This window comes from Typha latifolia, chromosome 3, assembly GCF_019914945.1.
Source record: "Typha latifolia isolate L0001 chromosome 3, TyphaL0001v2, whole genome shotgun sequence".
NCBI lineage: Eukaryota > Viridiplantae > Streptophyta > Magnoliopsida > Poales > Typhaceae > Typha > Typha latifolia.
Window position 1 is genome coordinate 1,730,180 of NC_133088.1, and position 21,150 is coordinate 1,751,329.

The following is a 21,150-nucleotide window of genomic DNA, read 5'->3' on the forward strand; positions in this document are numbered from 1 at the left end:
CTCTAATTTTGTCAGACCTCTCATATCCATCCTGGTCTCCTTCCTCTCATCCTCTCTTGTTGTTCTTTATTGTATAGAGAGATAGAGGGAGGGTTGAGTTTATTTATTATAGGAAACCAAAATGCCGGCCATTGTCATGTCTAACTCCAATGATCCCCCTAAGGAGTTTGAGGGGAAGATCACATCCTATGTAATTCTCTGTGGTATAGTAGCCGCCACCGGAGGACTCATGTTCGGCTACGACATCGGCATCTCCGGTATGCATCGGATTCTCTTTGATGATATATATTTGATCAAGATATTGATTGACTGAGTTTTTGTTATCGTGAGTGTAGGAGGGGTGACATCCATGGATGACTTCTTGATAGAGTTCTTCCCTTCAGTGTATGAGAAGAAGCACAGGGCCAAGGAGGACAACTACTGCAAGTTCGACAATCAAGACCTCCAGCTCTTTACCTCCTCCCTCTACCTCGCCGCGCTGGTCTCCAGCTTCTTCGCCTCCAAGTCATGCACCATGTTCGGCAGGAAGCGGACGATGCAGGCCGCCTCCCTCTTCTTCTTGCTCGGCGTCATCCTCAACGGCGCCGCGCGCGATCTCGCTATGCTGATCATAGGAAGAATCCTCCTTGGGGTTGGCGTTGGTTTCGGCAACCAGGTACTCTCTCTGTTTATTGTCAGAATATATATATATATATATATATAAAAGAAGATTGAAATTACGGTTCTCTATCAGCTTATACTTGTTACTGCAGGCCGTACCACTATTCTTATCGGAGATCGCCCCGGTGAAAATCCGAGGAGCCCTCAACATCCTCTTCCAACTCGACGTGACGATCGGAATCCTCATAGCCAACATAGTGAATTACTTCACCACCAACCTCCACCCATGGGGATGGCGGCTCTCGCTCGGCCTCGCCGGGGTGCCAGCCATCATCCTGTGCCTCGGCTCGTTGCTGATCACCGAGACGCCGACGAGCCTGATCGAGCGGCAGCGAATGGACGAGGGGCTGGCAACGCTGAAGAGGATCAGGGGGACGGAGAACGTCGACTTGGAGTACGACGAGATCGTGCACGCCTGCGAGATGGCTCGGCTGGTCAAGCGGCCGTTCCGCAACCTCATGAAGCGATCGAGCCGCCCGCAGCTCGTGATTGCCATCTTCATGCAGATCTTCCAACAATTCACTGGGATCAACGCGATCATGTTCTACGCCCCGGTCCTCTTCCAGACCATGGGGTTCAAGAACGATGGGTCTCTCCTCTCTGCCGTCATAACTGGTGGAGTGAATGTCTTATCCACCGTCGTCTCCATCGTCTTGGTCGATAAAGTTGGGAGGAAGGCTCTACTCCTCGAAGCCTGTGCCCAAATGCTTCTCACTCAGGTATATATCCATATATTGTGTGAGTATTTCCGAATTCAAACGTTTGAGATTGTTTTCGAATTAACGTCTTGTCGTGCCCGCAGACTGCAATTGGAGTCATCCTGCAAATGTACTTGAAGAATAACAACAATCTCACTCCTAGCTTGGCAATCACGGTGGTGGTATTGGTCTGCCTATACGTGATGAGCTTTGCATGGTCATGGGGGCCTCTAGGTTGGTTGATTCCTAGCGAGACCTTCCCCCTGGAGACGAGGACAGCCGGCTTCTTCTTCGCCGTCAGCTCGAACATGCTCTTCACCTTCATCATCGCGCAGGCCTTCCTCTCCATGATGTGCCACCTGCGCGCGGGGATCTTCTTCTTCTTCGCGGCATGGATCGTTGTCATGGGGCTGTTCGCCATGTTCCTTCTGCCGGAGACGAAGAACGTGCCGATCGACGAGATGACGGACAGGGTATGGAAGCAGCATTGGTACTGGAAGAGATACATGGATGAAGATGGCAATGATAAGAAGAATAACATTGAGAATGGTTCTTCTAGGTGAATGTAAGGAAGTGGACTACGTCCGATTGAATTGGTTTTCTTTTTTTTGTTTTTCCTCTCTTGCCAGGACGCTCTCTCAAATTTGTTTGTTGAATTAATGGGGTCTCTGTTTGTAACAAGAAGATGGACACAAATGTGTTCTTCATCTCCTTTGCTTCTCTGTAATCATTCTCGAGTGATGGTTAATTTTCAAAGAAAAAGAAACAAAATGAACAAAACGAAAGTCTGGATAGAATTTATCTCGTGACAGTTTGATCACGGTAATTTGGAGACATCACTGTGAATCCACTATGACATGCAGCTAGATTGTATCAAATTATTTCTTTTGTCAAGTACTCCACTATTGACGTTAGCATGAGGCGAGTCGTACTTAAGCACTTCGCGTAGTGCTCGACTGCATCATGCACGCTGAATTCGCTCTTAGCCAATGAGATGCGACCTATGTGACTCAATAGTGGGGACCACAAACTTCCATTATCCCTGGAAGTGGGTCCGGCAGCCTAAGCGTGGATTTATTAGTGGGATAAAATTTATATAGAGAGATGTCGAGTGGGGATCACGAGATGTCGTCCATGTGGGTGTGAAAAAAGAGTTAGTGCTTGGGGCCTTGGGCCCAAATAAGTATAAAGAGGTATAAGATATTAATATGGAAATGTGGTCACAGAGTTAGGAAGCTTTTGGCATCCAGACAAACGAAGTAAGACAAACCCATTTTAAGGTCACTATCAAAGAAAGACCCAAAAAAATGGAGAAGGTGGAGCCTTTTTCAGTTACTATGTAGTGATGTGGTCCAGTATCAACAGGACCACAACAAACTATAATGTTGGTCTATGTTGCATTGATCCATCACCAACTAGACATAATTACATCTAGATGCATTAAATTATACTAGTTGTACAATAATTTAATATGAAATTGAGCATAAAGAAATAATACACAAGAACAACAACACAAACGAGGCCATATGATCTACAAAGAACTCATTGCTAAGCTCATTCTTTCTTGAGCTTTACTCTCAAGTGACATAGAAACATGCATGAAACTTGTTTCAAATGTATGGCATATGAATTATTAAAAGAAGTGCCATTGCTGCATAATAGCGTCCACCTTCTCATACATACTAACTAACAATCACACAATAAACAGTGTCAACAAAAACAGAGAGTATTCTCAAGTTAATAACTCAATCCAAATCCACAGAGAAGGCAAAAATAATGACACATCTACCAGCAGATAGCATTAAAGAACTGAGAGACTAGTGGCAGCAAAGGCAAGCATGGAAATGGCGAGGCCATAGCCCATGGAAGAGGCAGCTTTGGCAGCGCTATTGCCATGCGGTGATGGTGCAGGATTGGATGCAACTCCTGTGCCGGCACCGGCGGCCGCACTTGTGGAGGGCGCGGAGGCAGCTGGGGCAATGGAAGGGGCAGCAGAGGAGGTGCGCTTGGGCACACGGATGTCGACCTTCTGTCCAATGGAACAGTGACCAGGAACACCGCATATGAAGAAGTGGTGACCACCACGCTTAATGACGATTGAGTCATTGCCAGTCGTGTAGGTGGCGATAGGTGACGTGGCTGCACATGCCTTAAAATCATTCTTGCTCACCTCCATCACATTGTGGAACATCTTGTTGTACTCAAAATCTACAACATCCATCAAAGAGACATTTCACAGTTACCTTCAGTACGAATGAAATGCGCAAGAATCTGATAGTAGCCAAAAGAACATTTCCCAGAACGCAACTATTTCAATACATCATTCTAATTCATAATGTTAATTCTACAGAGAATATAGCTGGTTTCTCTCTTCTTTTTTTATATCTGGTACGGGTGTTCCAGTAACCTTTTATTTACGGATTTAACAACTAGAAAGCCATTGAGAAATAATTATGTAGTTACATAGTACATACACGTTCTCTTTTCCAAAGCACATCTCCTTACTCCATTTGAATATAAAGCATAACTATTCAATAAGAGATTAGATTTAAATTAGATTCAAATCTATCTTATCAAATTTCAAATGATAACAAACTACTTCACAGCTTTCTTTCCAATCAATATAAATCTCTTTTGTCTCATGATATGCTTAAACACCGAATTCAGACTTTTCGTTTTTTGAAAGATAGGATTCAAATCTAATACGTTGATTCAAGATCAGCAGAGTTTAATTTAAATATGCTCGTTATCCTTTAGTTGCTCTCTAACAGATTTATAAGGTAATTAACAGCTAGATTTGTATTTCGTATTAAATACCCAAAAATATCATAGGCAATAGAAAGATTTAATTTAGGTTTTATACTGAAAATCTATGGAGTCCTGTCACTGTTGGGAAATGGATGGTTTTAATTGTAAACAAAAAACTCTCTTTTGTATCTCTGTGCAAGCAAAGTGTTCTTTTGGATTGTTTTGATTTTACTAATCGATTAATTTGACTAATGGATCTTCCACTACCAACAACCAACTCAATGCCCACTTACGCACGCGGAAACGATACACAGAGAACACATGCATCAGTCATCAGTTATCGGTCAATTGGTGGTGGGACACAAACTCTCAGAACCTCTTAAAGTTTCAAAAGTTATACCAAAAGAAGGAAACCAAAGAAATATTAAAGATAAAAAAGAGGAGAATGTGAAAGTTGGTAGCCATTAGAAGACAACAAGTATTAAGCATTAAACACAAATATCAATGGCTTGAATTTACTAGTAATTCATCATTATGATAGCAACCAATTTCTGAAAGATTAGTTAGACATCCACCAGTAATAATTCGTATAAATTACGAAACGAGAAATAATTTGAACACTTGGTAAGCATGCATTCTGTGTGACAGCCCACGAAAAAAAAGCCCAGAACTCCAAAATTCCCTTTTTACCCCTCATCTCAGAATAGGGACAAGCAATCCTAAGAACTCTCAGCTCAGTGCATAAATTAACTCAACCGCGCTTCCGATTGAAGACTATTGTAGCAAAATTCTAGTAATTAATTGTAGAAAAACATCAAGATGATCTAGAAATATAAGTGAAATGGGGATAAAAATTGAAACGAAAAGAAATAAAAAGAAGAGGAGAAGAACTTACGAATGACATCTCCCAAATGGAAGCTTTTTGTTGAAGCCCAAGTTGAGTAGTTCACATTCCCTACAATCGTCCACCCAGAAGCATCCCCGACCTTATAAACTGCCCCTGCGGACGCCCGCACCAAACCCAACACCACCACCGCCATGATCGCCACCTCCATCGCCATGATCGATGCCTTCCTCTCCATCACGACAAGAAGAAAAAGAAGAAGAACGAAGTACGAAGAGAAGAGAAGACGAGACGAGGAGAGGGACTACGAACTTGCAACTTACCTGAGCTTAGTGCTGCAGTAATATAAAAGGTCCAGAGACTTCTTTAAATTCCTAAATTACCCCTCATTCCGTTGGAAAGCGGAAAGTTTATTTTTATTTTTTCTTTTCCTCCCCGTGGAGTAAAGGAAACTCTATTGCCACTGCCAGCCGTAAATTGACCTAATTACCCGTGATGAGCAATTGAGCACCATGGCCAACTCTTACAATTAAGGCCAGGCCATTGGATATTGATCCAATGGTGAGAGATAGTTGGATGCAACTAAATTGGAATGATAGCTGTAACCAACTCAACTAGCCGTCTGGTGAGCGGTCGGATCGTGATCTAACGGCCGTCGATAAGGACAAATTGGGTTTTCGTTTACTGGATTTGTCGGATGTAATTGAAGAGTGCAACAAAGTTAGGATATATTAATGTGGCGACACGTGGAAGGAGAAAGAAGAGCGACGTGTATTGGATTCTGACTAATGCTTTACTTATGTCCATATCCTGTCAGAATTCGGATCCAATCGGGTGAAGTTAATGAAACCAACTGACCCGATAAGAAATCCGCATTTGCAGTTTCCATGTTCCGCTTCGCCACGTGAATCGCACCTGCCGAGTACTTGAACTCGTACGCTTCTCCTCCCCCCTTATCCACTCTCGCGCTCTCCTCTTCGTCTCTTCCCCCCCTCTTCCAATCCCCGAACCATTCGCCGTCGGATTCCGATACAAATGGCGCTCCAATCTATCTCCTCCGTCGCTTCTCGCTCTCGGCTCCCCGCTTCCTCCGTCCTCCTCGCTCAAAGGACAGGTCCCCAACTGGAACCTTTAATTAGATACTCTAGTTAAGTTATTCTAGTCTTAGGTTTTAGATTCCAACTGATAGAAATTTGGAAAAATGCAGTTTTTTTGCTACAATACCGATGTTTCTATTAATTTTTTTTTTTCTTTTGGGTTGATATACCTTGTATGATGTTTAGTTTTGGGTGGATACTGAATAATTCACCCTTTCTTACCTTTGCCGTCTCATTTGATGACAAATAAATGAGAAATTTAATTGACACCCGAAAGAATCAGGTCGCAATGGAAGTTTTAGTGTCTCAACAAGTATAATCTCATGGAGTTCTACTGCAAACTATGTTAGACTACAGGAAGGAGCAGCAGCATTCTTAAGGCCTTTGGTTACTAAACATTCAAACAAGAGGCAAGTGCTTTATTTTCAAGTTTCAAGAATTTAAGTTCCTAATACTGGACCTTGAAATATACTTCTTCCATAAGCATGGTATGATTGGTATTGCATATTCCTCAGAGCAGGAGTCGTAAGGTGTGCAACCATTGAAGAAATTGAAGCAGAGAAATCCGTGATCGAGAGAGATGCTGTAAGTGCTTATCTGATAATCATGTCTGCCTCAGCTTTACCAGCCAAAATTTGACTGATTGCGTGTCTTTCAGAAAGATAGGATGGAAAAGACAATTGAAACGGTTAGAGGGAGTTTTAACGCAGTAAGAACAGGTCGAGCAAATCCTGCAATGCTCGACAGGATTGAGGTATGAAGAAGCAGACAGTATGTGGAATTCCAGTAATTTATGTCACCCTGAGTGATCCTTAGCTGATGATATTCATTCTTCCTCCAGGTAGAGTACTATGGAAGTCCAGTGAGCTTGAAGAGCATCGCGCAGATCAGCACTCCAGATGGAAGTTCTCTTCTTGTTCAGCCATACGACAAGTCTAGGTAAAACTTTCTTATATTTAGTGCCAGTTTCATATGTAACCTTCCTTCCTAGATTATGACTCTTTCAGAAGCATGCAGTCTTAAAGCTGTTGAGAAGGCAATAGTCAGTTCTGACATTGGTTTAACACCAAACAATGATGGAGAAGTCATAAGATTGAGCATCCCACAACTGACATCTGACCGGAGAAAGGTTTATCTTTGCAGACCTTTCCTTTTTCTTTTCAAAGAAAAAAAAACTTGTAATGGGGATATCAAGTTAGAAAATATTACACACACTTGGAGAACTGTTGGAGATCGTATGCAGATATAGTCTATGACTCTACATATTCCATTTCGGCTAATGACATAAGGGAAATATATGATCTGACCTTTCTCGTTAACAGCAATTGTTCTCTTTAAGTTGCTATAACAGAAATTGGTGTTTTATATGTTGGCTCTTTGATGTAAGTCCAATGCTCCTTAGTTTTGAACTTATCATACTTTTAGGCAAGTTGGGAAGTTAGCTACATATTGTAGTATGAAGCTGGCAAAAGAATTGTTCCTTATTTCATTTTCATATGTCACAACTATATGTTCTTAGATTTTGACTTTCCTGTGATATCTAAGTTACATCTATTCTGATCTTTTTATCACCATAACCACAAAGTGTTATACACCAATAGAGGTTGATTTATAAATATTTTAATTATTTTTATTCATTTTGAGAGCTCGATCTAGATCATGTATCAGCCATCTAACTTTTGTTCTTTGGGGCTGCAGGAGTTATCTAAGGTTGTTGCTAAACTAACTGAGGAAGGAAAGGTAAAGATCTGATTGAGTTGCTGTTTATTGAGATGCTCCATTACTGTAGCACAATCTTCATCTTATTTGGTGTTTGGACCTAATAGCTTCTGATATCAGTCATATCATGTTAAAGTATATTTCTATACTTCTCTACATGCTATTTGTGTCTTTTTGGGTCAATTATCTGTCTTGGGATTATAATGTAAACTAAATGCTCTAGGGTGTCAGTCAGTGGCACTCTTATATAGTTCATCTTATATAAGATTTTGTACTGATTGATCTGTTAAACTACCTTGGAGTATTTGTTGTCCTCATTCTATAAGCAGCTATGCTTTAGTCTTCATTATAAAGCAAGCCAGTTGCAGTTGGCCATTACTAGTACTTGTCAATAATCTGTCTCAGTAAACTGATCTCTCCTCTGTTTTCTGTGACTAGAACTTGTCGTACTATTAGTTTTGTAAAGTTGTTTTAGTGTTTTACTGGTGCCTGTATAAAGAACAATCCTGTTAAAAAGCATTCTTGGTAATCATTGTAGAATTGTCAGCTTGGAGTACACATCATCTTCCTGTATTGCAAATGCCTTGTGCTAAGACTGATTGATGTGAAGGATCCATTATAATTTATCAGAAAATCTTGATCATCTTTATTCTAGTACTATTTCTTTAGCATCAGTCCTTTGACTGGTTATTGATATATTTTATGCTCTATTGTTAAATTCTAGAACAATTCCAGAAATTTCAGCTTCTATAGTTGTGATACAAATGATTTGCTCTTTGCAGGTAGCTGTAAGAAATATAAGGAGAGATGCAATTAAAGCTTATGAAAAACTTCAGAAGGTATCTCGCTTTTTATGCAATATCTGCAGGATTTTTCTACTTAGTCTCACATCTACTTCCTACCTTCTCTTTCATAGGAAAAAAAGCTTTCTGAAGATAATGTCAAAGATTTATCAAGTGACCTGCAGGTGTGCTTATTGCTGTCATTCAATTCATTTATATCTTTCCCCTTATATGTACCATGGACGTATGCCAATACACCTGGAACTGTAATATGTTTCTCTATCATTTGGCAGAAAGTGACTGACGAGTACATGAAAAAGATTGAGTCTATGCAGAAACAGAAAGAAAAGGTATACTAAACTTTTTGTTTCATCTTTATTTTAATTTTCCTGCAGTTTAGTGTGAAGATGGGCACATCACTGTCAACAGCGCTCTATGAATCTCTTATAATGTTCTTTATCTTCATATAGAAGTTCCTTATTGAACAAAATATCTTTTTTCTTAGATGACTAGTATCATAAGATCTGACAATAAGACTTGCTCAACAACAGCTATCATTCATCTAATGTAGCAAAGAACATCTTGGAATTCCATAAGCTGAAAAACATGGTATTCAACTGACCGAGTAATAATTTCAAGGATCTCTATATAGGTCTTCACTCTTCAGTTCCTTTAAGGTAAACTTTCAGGGAATGGAACGAACTGTGTTTATCATTTGTTGATATTTTGCAAGTTGATACCATGTCAGCCTGTTGCCATCATATTTAGTTTCAAGGCACACTAGTTCTTTCTATAGCTGTCACACTCACATCTTCCTCATATTTGAACTATTGAATTTTATTCAATTCTGCACATTCTGTAATATCTAAATCTCCATCTTGCCAATTTTGAGCATTTTTATGTCATATGTGTCTACTTTAAGCTTTTCTTGTTACTCTGGCCTTTTCTCGTGGCTTCTATGGTTACCTGTAGGATTAATAGCATAAGATGTTCTCTTTACCCCAGCTGCCAAAGCTCAAGACATTTTGAGGATATTCTTTGCACCACGCTAGGGTCAATAAACCTAGGAGGTATCGGTATGGCACTTAATGATGTCAAAGAAAAGGTTGACTAGTTAAAGTATCTAGGAATTCTTTTCTCAGAAAGTATTTATGACTTCCTGAGCTGTCCAGAGAGTCCTACATACCAGACGGCAGGGCATTTTCTCTGCTTATATATTGCAGCGGCACTGGTTACTACCTCTTGGAGATCCCTTTTCACTGACTTAATTTTTGCTCTAATTGATATGCTTGTTTTTTCAGGAGTTGCTGACAGTATAACCCTTGCTGCATGCGGAAGTCAGCATGACTCATTGACTGGTCGGGTGAGCTTTATGCTCTCTTTTCTCTTCCAATTTTTGTTGTGTTAGTTTGTCGATCGTTATCTATTTTGCAGCTTCTTTACTCCTCGCAATCAGTTTTACTGGATAGTGTAAATCATCACAAAATTTGACACTTTGCTGCAGTAATTTCCAAGTGCAACTGCAGCCTTTTTATGAGGGGTCGAGGCAAAAAGCTGCTGCAAGTACTCATCAGAGATGGCATCTCTTTCTTATTTCCGTGATCATAAAGAAGCAGATTTTGCTAAATTTTGGCTCCTTTTTTGTCCTATTATCTACTTCTGTTAATACATGATCTTTTTCAAATTACGGACAGACTTTAAACCGTAAAACTTGTTTTCGCCCTTTTGGGTGACCGGGTCACAAATGAAGATATGATAAACTAAATTACATTTTCTTGCTCTAAGATGGAAACTAGTTTTACACTGGGTGAGTATATGTTTCACTTCCTGGAAACTATCCAAGTTCTTTTGAGATTCAGCTATGTAACAAATTGTAGTTGCTGGTTTCTTTTCTTGTCATAAAGTTGTTGAACAGCAGCAATTGATTACAGTTTATGATAGAAAAAAAAAAAAAGAACTTTGTTCCATTTGACTAGGATACTTGGATATGAATCTGGACTTTTCATTGTCTCATATAATTCTCAATCACTGGAATATTGTATTGAATAGTATTGTTCTAAATTTTTGACATGATGTCAAATGGAATATTGCTTGTTTCAATTGGCCTCATGTTGATTGTCTTTCTCAATCCCTGTCCCATTTCTTGCCTTCAAAAATAACTTTCGATCATTGCCTTTCTGAAAGACATGAGATCACACTTGTATTCTCATCTTACCTTTAATCACCACATCTCACACCCATTTCCTCTCCATCATCAAGTGTCAAACATAGCACATCTGCTTTCCTATAAATTAAATTGTTGTTTTCTTCTGAAGTGCCACGTATACCTTATTGTTCTATCGTCAAATTTTACTTCTTTTTGTCACATTTACATGTAATAAGCTTAATAATACTGCAAATAATTTCTCGCAATATATATCTCAAGAGAGAGGAGTCAATTTGGAATTTTGAAATATTATTTCTCCGTCATAAATAGATAGGATAGATGTAGAAGAATAATGATCCTGCTTAGCATAATCCTTCTATTAAATATCACCACTAGCACTAATATAATATTAGTAATTATATGTATATATATATATATATATATATATATATATATATATATATATACTTGTCCAAAGGATTTTTCCCTCTCAGTTGCCTCCTCCACCCCATCCCTACGAGCATTACAATTTAATAATACCTTGAATGATGATGTAGTGGAAAGAGACCTATAGTAAGTATACCCATAAACACATTTAAATATTAAATCACCTTTATCCAATAATTATAGTCATTAGAATAATTAACAAGGAGAGCTTGTCGTGGCCGAGTACTATCTATAGGTCAATACTTTATATACCATAGGATACTTTAAAATAATTACGTAGATTATCATTATTAGCGTGTTAGGTAAATCCCAAGAAGCATGCCTCCAAATTAATAAGATGGGAAATAATAAAATAATTTAATCGTCACTAGAGACCACTACCAATTTAGATACCCACTATTTGAATTGATTAACAAAATGGACTCATAATAGATCATAGCCATCAAACTAAACTATTATAATAAAGTGGGGGAAGTGATATTAACATATAAATATATGATTTGTAGATGTTAATTATATAATCTAGGATTCTAACGATGAAGCCCCATAATGGCCACATGGAAAGGAGGAAGAAAGAATTCTCAGCATGTATTTTACTTTATTTTTTTAATCTCAAAGTTGTGGACTATACTAAGTGAGCTTAAAAATATAACGTAGGATAAGATTTCAGCTACCAACACGTACAGTGTCTTAACCGGAGACTATTTAACTTAAATTAATAATTATCATTTTATAAGAAATCACTTTAAGCATTTACCGTATTTATTTTGTTAATTTTATAAATTAAAATCCTATCTATCATAGCATATAAAAAGAAGAAGAGAAAAATGATTAATTTATTATCTAACAACAACATTTTATGAGAGATATCATTAGCTTTAATTTAGTTATAAGTACGAAAATTAAGGAGACGTGGCAAGGGCGTAAATCTTGTGATCCTTCTCCTCTTTGCCTAAGCTGAGGTGGCTAAGGGTAGACGTGGAAGACTGGGAAAAGTGCGGCGGGCACGAGATGGTGGGATCCGTGCACGTGGTCCAAACTCCGAGCTATCTTGTGAATTGTGATCCATCCATTTTAACCCAAAAATAAATAAATAATGATTTGAAACGAGTCGTGCACCCAAGCAACCAATCAACATCATTCTACACACGAAGACTACAACGTCTCCTTATCTCAAATTACCAAAAACACCTTCATTCTTCCTATGTATCTTATATTAATAAACTATACTTTATTAACATCGGTTAATTTTAACTTACTCATTCTATCTTAAAGTTATAATTTTATTTATTTATTTATTTATTTATTATAAGTATGTTCTAGATCGGTATTGTTGGTAGTTGGACAAGACTTCGTTGTGTCCCCTTGCTTGTATTCATTGTAGTGAATAAAGCTTACATTTGATTGACCGAGTCCAGTCAATCAAAATTATAAGATTATCCAATTAACTATAATATATATATATATATATATATATATATATATTTAAAAATGTCTTGTATCCACGTCACAATAAACTCATATCTCGAGAACAAGAGCTTTTTAATTTTTGTAGCGCGTGAATGTGAAAAAAATTTGGAGTGACGTAAAATATAAATAAAAAGGATAGCGAGGTCCAACATGCAAAAAGTTCAAGGAGAGGTTTGATTGATTGGTTAGTTGTTTGGAGTCAATAATGACGCCTCTCCTACTGAGAATATCTCCGGCTGCGATGCGATGACATCGGATTCACACTTTGGTTTAAAGTGGCTTCTGAGGGTTATTTATTAATTATTATTAGATGATGATATTTTTTATTGATAGCGAAGGGCGGAGCCAGATTTTTATATTCCACTCCACTTGTATCTATCTATCGTCTCGTTTAAAATAATGTGCTCAAATAACACGTCAACTGCCACGTGGGTGAATCCACGCCCTACATCGTATGCTGGCGCTCTTTGGGAACGTCAAGTCAATGTCAAGTTGGCTGGGCTTCGCAAAAGCGTCATTTCCGGCTACGCTCAGAGTAAAGATAATATTATTTTTAATATTTTAATATTTATGTTGGTTTTTTTTTTTTTTTCTTCTGAAAAATAAATAAATAATTGTTTGTTATTATTTTTTTGTTTTCTGAACTTCTCGACGACAAGCGGGTGTCGTGAAGGTTGGCGGAGTGTGAGGGGCGGGATGACGTCAGATTGGTCCACGTGGGCGGTGTTGGAAAAAGGACATGGCCGGATTAACTTCCCACGATTCCAAGAGGAGAGGGCCGTCCGATGTGGTGAGATGGAGGGATGGGATCCGAGATGCCGTCTCCAGCTAGGCCTGGCGCAATTTAGCGCTCCAGGTTCGGCAGCTTCTTAGCCGAACGGTCCTGTCGCCACGTCGGATAGAGATTTAACGGCCGAAGTCGCTCTTCGGATCGGAGGAGAGATGGCAGCCGTCCGCTCCGTCCATCTTGTCGCTTTCTCGATGGGGCCCGCAGTCAAGTGGCGGGAGGGAAGGAATAGAAAAAGGGGGTGGGGGGGGCGGGGGGCAGCGAACGCACGGGAAGAGAGGGGCGACCGCTAGTAGCCGGTTTCATTTTGCGGACTTTGGCCGATCGTTCTATCTAGGACAGACACGTACCCGTTACCAAACGGGTAATGCGCTATGCTTGTGGCGCAAGGAACCGATATTTATCGCGACACGTGGCGGTCCATCTCCACTAGGCTTCGCCCTAACTACGCCCTAACCGAATCCGACGCCCAAGGATCCTGCCACGTTGGCACCGCACAATCGAGGCCGTAAGATCAGGAGACGGGATCGGAGGGCCTGGAATGGGAGGAAAGAGTGGGAAAGCGATTGCGTCCGTTGGATTGGAGTAGAGTGGTGGTTTGGGCAGTGACAAAACAAAAAGGAGATAGATAGAAAGAGGAGAGGAAAGCAAACTACGAGAGGAGAGGAGAGGGGAGATTGAAAGAGAGAGAGAGAGAGACTTTTGAGAGGCGGAGAAGAAAGAGCAAGGCGAAGAGGAGGTGGTGGAGATCTGAGAGTAAATATCTCCCTTTTCCGACTTTTTATACGATTTCGACGAGATTCGTCCATCTGACCTCCCGTAGAGGTCCGGAACCCGGAAAAATTCGGTGGAGAAGGTGGAGATTTGGCCTAAAAATCGGTTCTTGGAGGAGACGAGAAGGGGGTTTCGATTGGATGAGGGAGATCGGAAGGAGATGGAAAGGAATCGGGAAGCGAGAAGAGGAAGCATGGCGGCTATGAACGGCGGGTTGTCGAGAAGGAGGCAGAGAAGCGGCGGGTTAAGAGACTCCCCAGGTTTGGATCCGTAGATCTGCTTTAAATTCTCTCCTTTCTTGGCTATTATCTGTTGATCCTTATGGCTTTAACGGATTCTTGTCTTTATACAGAGGAGGATGGAGGAGAGATGGAGATTGCCGAGAGGTCGAGGCTTCGGGATCGAGGAAACAAGAAAGAAAGAGACCGGGATCGAGATCGGGAGAGGGAGAGATCGAGCCGGAGCAAGAGGAGGAGAGGGGAGAGGATGATGCTTCATGGCGGCGGCGGCAACCGAGACGACGGAGAAGAGAGCTCCGAGGAGAGCACCGAAGAAGACGACGATGACGAGGAGGACGTGTCGGTGGCCGTTCGTCTTCCGCCGCCTCCCCCGCCACCGCCTAACCCGGCGTCTTCTTCCTCGCCTTTGACCCATAACAACCACCATCACCACCACCATCAACAGCAGCAGCAGCAACAGCACCTGCAGCGGAAGAGCTACCCCCCAAAGGTCACAAAATCCCCGGTGGCGTGGAAGGCCGACGAGATGATAGGTGTCGCAGTTCCGAGAAAAGCTCGATCAGGTAGTGAAGAGAGCTGAGATAGAGAGATTTATGGATTCTCTTCAATGAAGAAAAAATCCCCCTCTTTTTTTCCTTTTTCTCTTTTCGGCGAGGATTTAATTTAAGTTGGTCTTCTCTTCTTTCTTCTGCTCTGTTTGGTGTTTGCAGCAGCCACGAAAAGGTCATCAAATGAATGGTTGGTTTCAGGTGGTGGGCTCCTAGGAGGAGGAGGAGGAGGTGGTGGTGGTGGAAGTAGTAGTGGAGGTGGAGGCGGTGATTCCTCGCAGATCCAACGACTGAGCCCCCCTTCCACCTCCCAGATCTCACCATCTTCCTCCAATGCCTCTGTTCGCAAGAAGATGGTCAGATTCCTCCGCATCTCATCTCCCAATATTCTCTTCTCCCTCCTATCTGCTTATCATACCTTGTGCTTGTTTCAGAAGCCCTTCAGTGGAGCCAAGCAGCGGCCGCCCTCGAAAGTTTCCAAGCCGGCTTCTTTCATCCAAGAAGAGATCGAGATTGCCGAGGTCTTGTTTGGTATGACACGGCAATTTCAATGTCCATCGAAGCCGGAGAAGAACAAGGTTGATTCTAAAGATGTTGGCGAGTCAAAATCATCTCGGGCGTCATCTCCGAGCTCGATTTGCCTTCCTCCAACAGCACAACCAGCCATTCCCCAGCCATCTGAGTCGACCTCTAATCCCTCTTCCTTGCCAGTTACTGGTGGGTACCTCAAAAGCGTCGTTCTTTATCCTTTTTCTCCTCAGTTTTAGTAACTAATGGAGATCTTCGGTTCTGCTGCAGCTCCAAAGCGGAAGCGACCAAGGCCCGTGAAGTTCGAAGACGAAAGCCCCAATGCTCTTCGGAGCACATCTGGGTCATCTGCAGCTAAGATGGAAGCAGAGCCCCATGGAAAGGTAGATACTTCATCGCCAAAATCTGAGAAGAAGGCAGAGTCCTCTGCTGTTGAGAATGGAGTTCGTTCACCTCAGAATGAAGCAAGCACAGTTGACCCACAGAAAGAGGCGAGAAAGGATAATCCAATTTCAGACATTAAGCAGTTGGCCACAGAATCGGGTCACCATGGTAAGATGGACAACCGAGAAGAGCCTATTCCGCCTGCTAAGGAAGATTTGCGGACTGATTTGGATGCCAGTCGCAGAGAGGCAACTGCAGCAAAGGCGTAAGCTTTGCGATCCAATTACTTGGTTTTGATATGTTTGATTAATGTTAGGTTTGCTCTGATGGGATTTGTAAATTTTGCAGTGCTCCCTCGTATGATGGCAATCGGGAACAGAAGTTTAGCATTGATCTTATGGTTGGTTTTTTTTTTTTCGCTGTTGGTATAGCAAAATCAAGCATTGGAAGATTAAAATTAACATGTATTTTTGGTCGACAATTTCAGGCTCCACCACCAGGGAAGCTATCTCCGGATAGGGATGGTTTCTGTGATTACCACACAAATCAGAAGCCTTTGAGTCATGAAATTCAGATGGTTGGCATCTTAATTTTCAAATTTGTCATCAAGTTAGCACGATCTTTTTCCTCTTTTGTGACCCTAATTTGTTACACTTGTAGGTGTCTAAGATGAGAAATGAGAATGGAGAAGACGAAAAGACTGCGAAAGCAGTTAAAATAAGCTTGGATGAGAAGAAATCTGAAAAGCCATTGCTAGAAGAATTCATTCCAAACAAGGCTACTGAGCTGCAGCTTGATTTGGAGAAGCCTGAAAAAGAAAGCCTAAGCAGCAACAAGTTGCAATCTCAAAAGCAGCAACTGAAAGTCCCTAAAACAGAAAACAGACAGGATAAAGTTGGTAGGTTCTCTTGTTCTGAGCTGCATCTCATGCTGTATTTGCTTTCTCTATCTCCAGCCCTGAGAATATCCAAACTCTCTTTGTTCGCAGCACAACCTGCTACTTTGCCCATGCCGATGGTCGGAGGGTGGCCAGGAAATTTTCCTCCTTTTGGGTAAGCAGTGGAGTCTCTGTCTTTTCCATTTTGTTGCTATTATCATATCAGAGAGCTAATACTATTCTCCATTAATAGGTACATGGGACAAGTTCCTCCTTTCCCTGCTGCAGTAGTTCCAGTTGATGCTAACTCTGGATCCTCCAAACCTATGCAATCACGACCGAAGAGGTGTGCTACACATTGCTACATTGCGCACAACATACATTACCATCAGCGAATCGCCAAGATGAATTCTCTCTGGCCTGCAGCACCTGGAGCACAAATGTATGGGGGAAAACCATATAATCTGAATGTCTTGCCACCATCAGATGCCGCCTTCTTTGGAGGCCCTATACGGGGAAGCTTCCCAGGGAACAGCACTGGCGATGCCAAGGGGTCCCCAATCGTAGCTGCTGCATTCTCAGGAAATCCCTCTAAGGAAAAGATGACAGCAGCTAATAATTCCGTCATGGAAGCTGCTCATAAGAAGCAAATGGTCCTTGAGCAAATGCCACAACCCGGATCCGCAGCAAACATGCTGGTATGCTTCTCCCACACCTCATCATCTATATTGTTGGTTGAACTTTGTATTTGAAATTTTGAAATTCATCTTTCCATTTTCTTTGCCCTCAATTTTCAGCATGGGCCAGCATTCATCTTCCCTATCAACCAACAACAGGCTGCAGCAGCTGCCGCAGCAGCTGCAGCTGCAGCCAATCTATCTGGTGCAGCTAAATCTACCCTCGGTGCTGTCAATGGTGTGCCATCTTCGGGTACCTCTTCGTCAGCTGCGCTGAGCTCTGCAGCTGGTGGGCCAGCAGCCACTATGAACCTAAGCTTTGCCAATTTGCCCCAGAATGAAGCACAGTACCTGGCCTTTCTGCAGAACACCGCATACCCATTTCCTATTGCTGCAGGTGGACCTCCATCATATCGGGGAGCAACACCTGGGCAAGCAATGCCTTTCTTCAATGGGCCCTTCTACCCTTCTCAGATGCTTCACCAGTCGCAACTCCAAGCACAGCAGCAGCAGCAGCAGCAGGGGTCTCAACAACCTCTGCATCCCCAGCATGGGCACCCGAGCACAAGCACATTAAGTGGACCATCATCCTCTCAGAAGCATTCTCAGCAGCAAGCACAGCGCATTTCTGGTGGTGGAAATGGTGCTGCTGCGAACTCTCATGGCTTTCCAAGCAGTAATCAGCGGCAGCATCTGCTGCCCCACCAGTCTCGACAGCAGGATGGTGATAAGTGCTTGGAAGAAAGCCCATCAACTGCTGATAGTAGGGTTTCTCAAGCTCAGAATACCATCAGTGGCTATAATTTTGCGATGCCAATACATCAGAATTTTGCGCTGATGTCAACAGCTGCTGCAGCAGCAGCATTGGCAGGCGCTGGTGGTGGTCACGGTGGGAAGGCATCTATTTATCAGCAGCAGCAGTCGCCGTCAAACCAAAACATAAAAGGCGATCATGCATCACCCCAACATTTTACAATGCCCTTTGCCTCCTTTGCAGGTCCTGGAGCTGCACCAGCAGGCCTTGACTTTTCTTCTATGGCACACAATCATGCCCTATATCAGAGCATGCCGGAAGCAGCCAGGCATTATCACCCCATCACCGTGGCTGCAGCTGCTGCTGCTCAAGCATCACAGAAGAAGAAGGGCCATCATCAGATCACAGAAGAGGGCAAATCTCTAGGCGGGGACTCTTCAAGTGCAATTGTTAAAGGTGATGATGAAAGGAAGATGTCAGCTGCAAAAATTCCTGGCAGCAGTTCACAGCATTCAGTGTCCTTCTCTAAGTCAGAGAATGAACCTACTATATCATCTATTCTTGGTGGGAGCCTAAGTGACAGCGCTTCTCGGACACTGAACCTTATCCAGTCCTCTGGGAATGGCAATCGATCTGCAAACAAATCTGCCGGTGCTGCTGCTCCAATGGCCAATTCCGAGCAGCAGCAGCAGTTGCAGCAGCAGCAGCAACAACAACAGTTTATGCAGCTTCAGATGCAGCATCCGCTTACGGCACTTCGACCCAAGTCCTCTTCTTCAAGCAGTAATACAGGTGTTTACTCTGAACGACATCCTGCGGGCTCATCTGATGGTAAGTTTTCGCAAAGTCTGTCTAGCTTTCCTCAAGCCCATGTCCGTGGTGGCGGCAGTCCCAGTCAATCTCCCCAGTGGAAGGCTTCCAACACAAGAGCATCAGCTTCTGCTGCTGCTCCTGCTCCATCATCAGCTTCATCGGTGGGGAAGAACAATCATCTCCTTCAGCAGCAAGGGAGAGCTCCTCAACAGACTCTCCTCACCCCTGGGCACCAAACCCAGATATCCTTTGGTGTGAATTCATCAAAGATGACAACTTCAGGAGCTACAAATCCATCTCTATCATCTGCTCTGGGTTCACCATCAAATTCAGCTTCTAAGAATGTCGGTGGAAGCCCTCGAGCTTCTGCAACTCCACTTCCTGGTTCACCAGCTGCCATATTGTCTCTTCCTCAACAATCATCAGTTAAGAACTCTTCGTCGAGCTCTAATAGTAAGTCCACACCTATGGGAAATCGAAATATGCCTTCTATCCTGGGTCAGCCCAACATCACTCCTGCTCCTAACTCAAGCGCTAAGCAACAACAGCAGCAGCCTTCTCAGCTAAAGCAGCAGCCATTCACTCATTCGCAGCTCTTCTTCTCCAATCCCTACATACAACAAGTCCCATCTCAACAGACTCCTGCTGCTGGAGCTAATGCTGGGTATTATCATAGGCGTCAACCCGAAACGCAGCAGGCGCACCCGCAAAATTCTGCTTCTAGTTCAACCGCAATGATGTCTGGTGCTCCTGCCTCATCTGACCCGACAAAGTCTGCCGCCGCTAACAACAAGGGTCTTCCGTCACCGGGAATTCTGCATAGCCCTCATCTTGTTCAGTCTGCATCAGGTGTTCCCCACCCGCTTATTCCAGCCTCATTCCCTTATATGACCATGCAACCTGTATCCATGAAGCAGACGACTGATCAAAAACCTGCTGCTGGTAAGCAACACTCCATGCTCTTATCATTATATGCTCGCGAAGTAATAGCAGAGTAGAAGTATTCTTGTGCTGTAGTTGTAATAATGCTTTCCATAGTTGATTGGAAGCAAGAGTAGTGGTCTTATCTATGAGAGAACGGTTTGTATCCTCAGGAAATGACAATTTGCATGCCTGCTGGCAGCCTGAGAAGAAATGATGATGAAGGTGGATGCTAGGCTTATTATATTGCTGATTGCCGGGCTTGCTGACATCCTCGGTGAGCTATAAAGTGGACGGGCGGTCACTTTTTTGTGATGGTGGAAGAGGGGATGTGCTCTCTCTCTTTTCCTAAGGAAGTTGCTCTCGTTTGGTACACAGGCGAAGATTTTGCAGAGAAAGGCAGCCAAAAAAAAAAAAAAGGAGTACGAAGAAAGGGAGAAGGAGAGCAGGTCCACTTACCATTTGTTTTGGTTTGGATTGATCCCTTTCTAACCCCCCCATCAAAAGGGAAGGTAAAAGGAGATAATCCGAAAAGGAGGGCAGTGAGTGAGAGTAGTGTTCAGCTCCCTCCCTGCAATCTGAAGGTGAGGAATTGAATGTGCATATAAACTTCCTCTTTCCTCTACTTTTATGTGGAGATTAAATTGTGTCCACCACAAAGTCATTTTGCTTCTGTTTTATTCTAACAAATATTTGAAGATAAAAAAGATAACTTGATTTAGCCTATGGTGTCCCTTATATTATCATTTGTTACTCTCTCTCTCTCTCTCTCTTTATATCTCTCTCTCTCCCCCTACCTCGCCCCCAATTGGAATTGGATTGCAAGATGATTTGAGCTGTGTATGTTAATAGATCATATTGGCTTATTATTATTATTATTATTTTCTTTCTGGTTGAAAATTTTGACTCAGAGAGGGATTTTGATTGCAAATTGTGACAACCTCTCGATCAACTTCATTAGTAGTAGCATATCACAGTGTCGGATGTTGATGACTCAGACCACGTGGCTTCCGCGGGCCCCACATCCAAGATCCCAGAAAACTCACACGTGGACCTAGAATACGCCTAACCAGAACCTTATCCCGACAAGGTGGACGCAGGACGCCCCATCGCGTTATCGTGGCCGTCCAGAAAGGGAAGGAAACGTGTGGACGAGGCCTACTTTATGGGTCCCGGCCCCGGTCCCACAATAATACTGGTTCTCATGGTAGGGTCCACCTGCGAGGAAAAAGAAAAA

The 21,150-nt window shown here is 42.4% G+C and overlaps 4 protein-coding genes across 8 annotated transcripts; 3 read left to right on the forward strand and 1 right to left on the reverse strand.

Moving 5' to 3' along the window:
- The first annotated feature begins 29 nt into the window (after positions 1-29).
- On the forward strand, positions 30-2,197 carry LOC140784539 (sugar transport protein 8-like). The gene is made up of 4 exons (XM_073132017.1): positions 30-257; positions 336-655; positions 753-1,379; positions 1,463-2,197. The coding sequence occupies exons 1-4, from the start codon at positions 122-124 to the stop codon at positions 1,919-1,921; spliced, it is 1,542 nt and encodes a 513-aa protein (XP_072988118.1). The 5' UTR covers positions 30-121; the 3' UTR covers positions 1,922-2,197.
- Positions 2,198-2,963: 766 nt separating this feature from the next.
- On the reverse strand, positions 2,964-5,424 carry LOC140783253 (mavicyanin-like). Its single transcript, XM_073130067.1, has 2 exons — positions 5,002-5,424; positions 2,964-3,566 (listed from the first exon to the last, which is right to left on the reverse strand). Exons 1-2 carry the CDS (start codon positions 5,186-5,188, stop codon positions 3,160-3,162), a joined length of 594 nt encoding a protein of 197 aa, XP_072986168.1. The 5' UTR covers positions 5,189-5,424; the 3' UTR covers positions 2,964-3,159.
- A 439-nt stretch (positions 5,425-5,863) lies between these two features.
- LOC140785164 (ribosome-recycling factor, chloroplastic) lies at positions 5,864-10,332 on the forward strand. Of its 2 annotated transcripts, none has more exons than XM_073132926.1 (12): positions 5,864-6,064; positions 6,331-6,457; positions 6,563-6,632; positions 6,706-6,801; positions 6,889-6,986; positions 7,065-7,176; positions 7,746-7,787; positions 8,549-8,605; positions 8,683-8,733; positions 8,842-8,898; positions 9,850-9,911; positions 10,053-10,332. In XM_073132926.1, the coding sequence occupies exons 1-11, from the start codon at positions 5,986-5,988 to the stop codon at positions 9,865-9,867; spliced, it is 807 nt and encodes a 268-aa protein (XP_072989027.1). In that variant the 5' UTR covers positions 5,864-5,985; the 3' UTR covers positions 9,868-9,911; positions 10,053-10,332. The 2 variants fall into 2 exon arrangements, with proteins under 2 accessions (XP_072989027.1, XP_072989028.1); XM_073132927.1 differs by having other exon boundaries at positions 5,887-6,064; positions 9,850-9,906.
- A 3,648-nt stretch (positions 10,333-13,980) lies between these two features.
- Positions 13,981-20,634, forward strand: LOC140785301 (protein TIME FOR COFFEE-like). Of its 4 annotated transcripts, none has more exons than XM_073133131.1 (12): positions 13,981-14,432; positions 14,525-14,974; positions 15,122-15,315; positions 15,394-15,676; positions 15,758-16,136; positions 16,220-16,271; positions 16,359-16,448; positions 16,532-16,769; positions 16,860-16,923; positions 17,002-17,446; positions 17,546-19,934; positions 20,087-20,634. In XM_073133131.1, the coding sequence occupies exons 1-12, from the start codon at positions 14,333-14,335 to the stop codon at positions 20,128-20,130; spliced, it is 4,728 nt and encodes a 1,575-aa protein (XP_072989232.1). In that variant the 5' UTR covers positions 13,981-14,332; the 3' UTR covers positions 20,131-20,634. The 4 variants fall into 4 exon arrangements, with proteins under 4 accessions (XP_072989232.1, XP_072989235.1, XP_072989233.1 ...); XM_073133134.1 differs by having other exon boundaries at positions 20,116-20,634; XM_073133132.1 differs by having other exon boundaries at positions 15,125-15,315.
- Positions 20,635-21,150: the final 516 nt, after the last annotated feature.

What these genes read in the sequence shown, in the direction of transcription:
- LOC140784539 (XM_073132017.1), top strand. Translation starts at nt 122, where the DNA reads ATGCCGGCCATTGTCATGTCTAACTCCAATGATCCCCCTAAGGAGTTT. An exon ending in GCGTTGGTTTCGGCAACCAG is followed by an intron (nt 656 to 752) that starts GTACTCTCTCTG and finishes TTGTTACTGCAG; the next exon opens with GCCGTACCACTATTCTTATC. An exon ending in CCCAAATGCTTCTCACTCAG is followed by an intron (nt 1,380 to 1,462) that starts GTATATATCCAT and finishes TCGTGCCCGCAG; the next exon opens with ACTGCAATTGGAGTCATCCT.
- LOC140783253 (XM_073130067.1), bottom strand. Translation starts at nt 5,188, where the DNA reads ATGGAGAGGAAGGCATCGATCATGGCGATGGAGGTGGCGATCATGGCG. An exon ending in CCATTTGGGAGATGTCATTC is followed by an intron (nt 3,567 to 5,001) that starts GTAAGTTCTTCT and finishes TGGATGTTGTAG; the next exon opens with ATTTTGAGTACAACAAGATG.
- LOC140785164 (XM_073132926.1), top strand. Translation starts at nt 5,986, where the DNA reads ATGGCGCTCCAATCTATCTCCTCCGTCGCTTCTCGCTCTCGGCTCCCC. An exon ending in CAATGCTCGACAGGATTGAG is followed by an intron (nt 6,802 to 6,888) that starts GTATGAAGAAGC and finishes TTCTTCCTCCAG; the next exon opens with GTAGAGTACTATGGAAGTCC. An exon ending in TGACATCTGACCGGAGAAAG is followed by an intron (nt 7,177 to 7,745) that starts GTTTATCTTTGC and finishes TTGGGGCTGCAG; the next exon opens with GAGTTATCTAAGGTTGTTGC.
- LOC140785301 (XM_073133131.1), top strand. Translation starts at nt 14,333, where the DNA reads ATGGAAAGGAATCGGGAAGCGAGAAGAGGAAGCATGGCGGCTATGAAC. An exon ending in CGGGTTAAGAGACTCCCCAG is followed by an intron (nt 14,433 to 14,524) that starts GTTTGGATCCGT and finishes GTCTTTATACAG; the next exon opens with AGGAGGATGGAGGAGAGATG. An exon ending in CCTCTGTTCGCAAGAAGATG is followed by an intron (nt 15,316 to 15,393) that starts GTCAGATTCCTC and finishes TGCTTGTTTCAG; the next exon opens with AAGCCCTTCAGTGGAGCCAA.